This window comes from Acyrthosiphon pisum, chromosome X, assembly GCF_005508785.2.
Source record: "Acyrthosiphon pisum isolate AL4f chromosome X, pea_aphid_22Mar2018_4r6ur, whole genome shotgun sequence".
Classification (NCBI taxonomy): Eukaryota; Metazoa; Arthropoda; class Insecta; order Hemiptera; family Aphididae; genus Acyrthosiphon; species Acyrthosiphon pisum.
Window position 1 is genome coordinate 90,471,860 of NC_042493.1, and position 3,754 is coordinate 90,475,613.

General features: G+C 33.2%; 1 protein-coding gene across 5 annotated transcripts in view; it reads right to left on the minus strand.

The window, feature by feature from the left end:
* LOC100162345 overlaps positions 1 to 3,754 on the minus strand; it is a 32,490-nt gene that overhangs the window by 17,191 nt on the left and 11,545 nt on the right. For all 5 annotated transcript variants that reach the window (XR_001680424.2, XR_001680425.2, XR_001680423.2 and 2 more), the window contains exons 9-10: positions 3,546 to 3,607; positions 2,290 to 2,378 (exon numbers count right to left, since the gene is read on the minus strand). Coding sequence is in view for 2 of the 5 variants with exons in the window: in XM_016809089.2 (XP_016664578.1) it covers positions 2,290 to 2,378; positions 3,546 to 3,607 (151 nt within the window). In the remaining 3 variants the exon portion in view is untranslated. The remainder of the gene's footprint in view (positions 1 to 2,289; positions 2,379 to 3,545; positions 3,608 to 3,754) is intronic.

Consider the following 3,754-nt stretch of genomic DNA (forward strand, 5'->3'; position numbering starts at 1 on the left):
CGCAGACCACGACAACGCATATAATATCGTTAAAATCGTTTGAAGATCACTGCCGCTACCGCCGCTCGCTGTTTCTGTCGACGTTGTGTTATTGCGAAAGCTACGCGCGTTTGTTTATACGATATTATGCATTAACTTATGTTGTTTGTGGTGTGTGTGTGTGTATGTGTGTGTGTGTGTGTGTGCGTGTGCGTGTGTGTGTGTGTATGTGTGTCTTTGTGTGTATTATGTAAGTACAGTACCGATAATGTTACGATAGAAATTGGCAAAAATATCGCGCAAATTGAACGCGGACCGAGTGAAGCGGTCGTTTTGTAGCCGCCTCCGTCGCCGCCGCCGTTGTCGTGTTGTCGTCGTCGTCGTGTCGTTCTCGTCGTCGTCGTCGTTTTGGTCGTCTCGTCGTCGTCGTCGTCGTCGTCGTCGTCTTCGCAGCAGCAACAGCAGTTACATCCAGTTCTAGTAGTAGTATTTTAATGACAATATCGGTAATCTTCTTGTTTTCGTTTGCTACTGTTGCACGCTCGGCCGTTTCGTTTGGAATAAAAAAAAAATTCGCGCGCGCGTCACATGCACAGAGCAGTGGTACGGGCCGAGTAGACAACACACTGGTGGCGCGCACAAGTATTCCGTCGCGGCGCTTGTACTGGCTGCCGAGTGGTGTCGGGGACCGCCGCCGCCTGCCCGACGGTGCTGCTGGCTGGCAGCTGGATAATCTATGACACTAGCGGGACGCCGATGCGCGTGCGCGCGAGCGACCGCCCGCCCTGCCCCGCCGCGCGCGGGGATCGTGGGTACGTCCCGGACAGGCGGCGGCGGCGGTTGGTGGTGATCGTCGCGGACGTCGGACACGAAAACGCGCGCGAGCCGCGGCGGAGACGTGATGCCGTCGTAATCATTATCGCGGAAAACGAAATATTTCGGTTTTCCGACCCATCTCATATCGCCGATAATGTTATGCGGGTTCACGGGCAGAGTACAATTTCCGACGTCAAGCTCATATTTGTGCGTCAAGCCATTTTCGTTTGTTTGTTGTTTTCGTTCGATTGTTTTTTTTTCCATACGCGTGTTACTTTTTCTTCTTTTCTTTATTTTTTCTTTTTTAACGACTGTAATTGAACTGTAACCGTTTTCACTGGTCGACGAAACAAAAAACCATGGAGGCAACGGGCGACGACGCGACCGCCTCCAAATGCGTGTTATCTGTACTTATCCGTATTTTTATTATTCGTTATCACGACGTCTCGAGGTTCGTCCGATTTTTTTCCCTTTACACGTCGATGACACAGTTATGTATATAAATTGTATTCGTCGTCCGATCGCTCTCTTCCCACACTTGAGCAGGAGCTACCACGGTCCGCCATCACTGCTGCCGCCGCCGCCTGCCTGTTATCTCGACAGAATGTCAATTTATTGAAAAACAAATAAGGCCCGAGAAAAACCTCTGCAAAGTAAACGCCGATCGAGTGATAGGAGAAAAAGTACTTATGGATGGCCAGACACCAGATTATATGGCATAATTATTACAATGTTATCGATAGACAATAATATTATTTTATTATTATGCATGTATTAATTTTACACCAAGTTGTAGGTTCAACTAGATTTGGAACCAGTTGAAACTTGAATGTGCCAAATGATAATAATAATAATAATAATCGAGAGTTAGTTCCCACAAACAGAATATTTTTTTATCTTTCATAATTTTACTGTTGTGGAGCAAGAGAGCGATTGGTTTTACACTGGTATGTTATTTATTCAATATAGATAAGAAATTGAAAATTGTGATAAATAAAATTTCACGATTGTTTTTAAGAAGACGTGATATGAAGACAATACATTCAGGTGTCACGTCCGCTTAGTAAAACAAAATGTACATGCAGAAAAATAACATTTAAAATATATATCTCATAATAAAAAAAAATTAAATAGTTAGCCAACCAACATCAAATTTATAACTTATTTTACTATTTAATTATTAAATATGAAACTTCTAGATTCAAATATTATTATTTCAATTCTATTAATTTATATCTTGCACTTAAAAACCGAATACTATTGCATATTATCTATAGTATACAATTTAAATATTTTATAAGCAACTGTCAACGATGTACACTACAATTATTTAAGAATGTAATATACCAAAAGCATAAAACCAAGTTTCCTTACTGACCACTCAGAATCTAAATAACATTTAATGAGACTCAATAAACGATTTATTGATCACTAAATTGTCTGTCCTCGAAGAAACAAAATAACTATAATTAATAATAATTAGTTATAACTTACAGGTGGTATTGACTCCGAAGCTTCTTGAAATGTAAAATAATGATTTTCGGCTTCATTAGTAAATTGAAATGAAGAAACCATTGGTGTATCTAATTAACAGAAAATGCATCAATTATTAAATATTTTAAAACATGTTCATATAATATTTAATTTATAAATAAAAATATCTAGGCGTATTACATTTAATTTGATTCAACGCTTGTGTTATCAGTAATAAGCAGTCTAAATACATTATAAATTGTATTAAAATACTTAAAAAAAATGTATTTAAGAACAGATACAAATAATTGGCATACATTTAAATACTTTTTAAACACTTTTTTTAATTTTACTTATATATTAATACAAGTAGGTATTAAAATACATTTTGTAATTATAGTAATGACTAATTTAAAATTGTTACGTCACATTTAATTATGGTTAGAAGTTTTTACTACTTAATTTTATAGAGAAAAATGGAAATAAGTAGAAAAATTGTATATTTTATTCTGAAATACTTGGTTATTAATTAAAACATTAAACTGTTATAATGAAATATAATATGATAAATAATTTTTTAATAATTAACGAAGATCAGAAAACAATCTGAAATGATCTTTTGAATTTTGAAAATCTTAAAAGTATTAGATTTTCAAATATAAATACTATCAAGAGAGTATTTAAAATACTTACCATATACTTAATTTAAGAATTATACTAAATACTATGTATTTAATTGCATTGTAATTTAAAATACTGTTTTGGAAGTATTGATACTTGAAAATCAAGTATTGCCATGTAAATAATTTTCGAAAATCAAGAAAACTATTCATCCATTTCAAATTGTTTTTAAAAATCAAATTATTAAAAATTTTACATTATATATATTTTCATTAAAACTATTAATTATTTAATTAATATTAAAATATTATAACAAATTATTATTAGTTTTAATTTTTCAATATAAAATTAAATAGGTAGCACAAACAAAGTTTTAATGATTTTTAAATGTGTCAATTTATATTAATAGTTACTAATTACAAATTTAATCTTCTTAACTAGTTGTACAAATGAATCAGTAAAATAAAAAAAAATATTTAGGTATATCTGTATTTAAAAATAATTTTTTACAAGACTGGTATTTAATTAAATACATTTCTTGTATTTAAATACATTCGCTTAAATACATTACAAGACTGCTTATTAATAATAATATAAAATGTAATTAAGTTACAATGAACAAATTTCTGAAAAAAATAAATAAAGATAATAATTACCATAAGTAGGATGATTAACAATTTCAGTTTCTTCCCGATTTTCAAATTGTCTTGGATTTGGCCTGAATTAATTTAATAATTGTTCGCATGAGTTTATGTAACATTTACATTTTAAAATAATTGTATTAAGAGGACGTATCACTTGCATTTGTTGTCACCGTCTTACAAGTGCGTAACATTGCGAATGTAAGATCAGCAGATCACGTTTA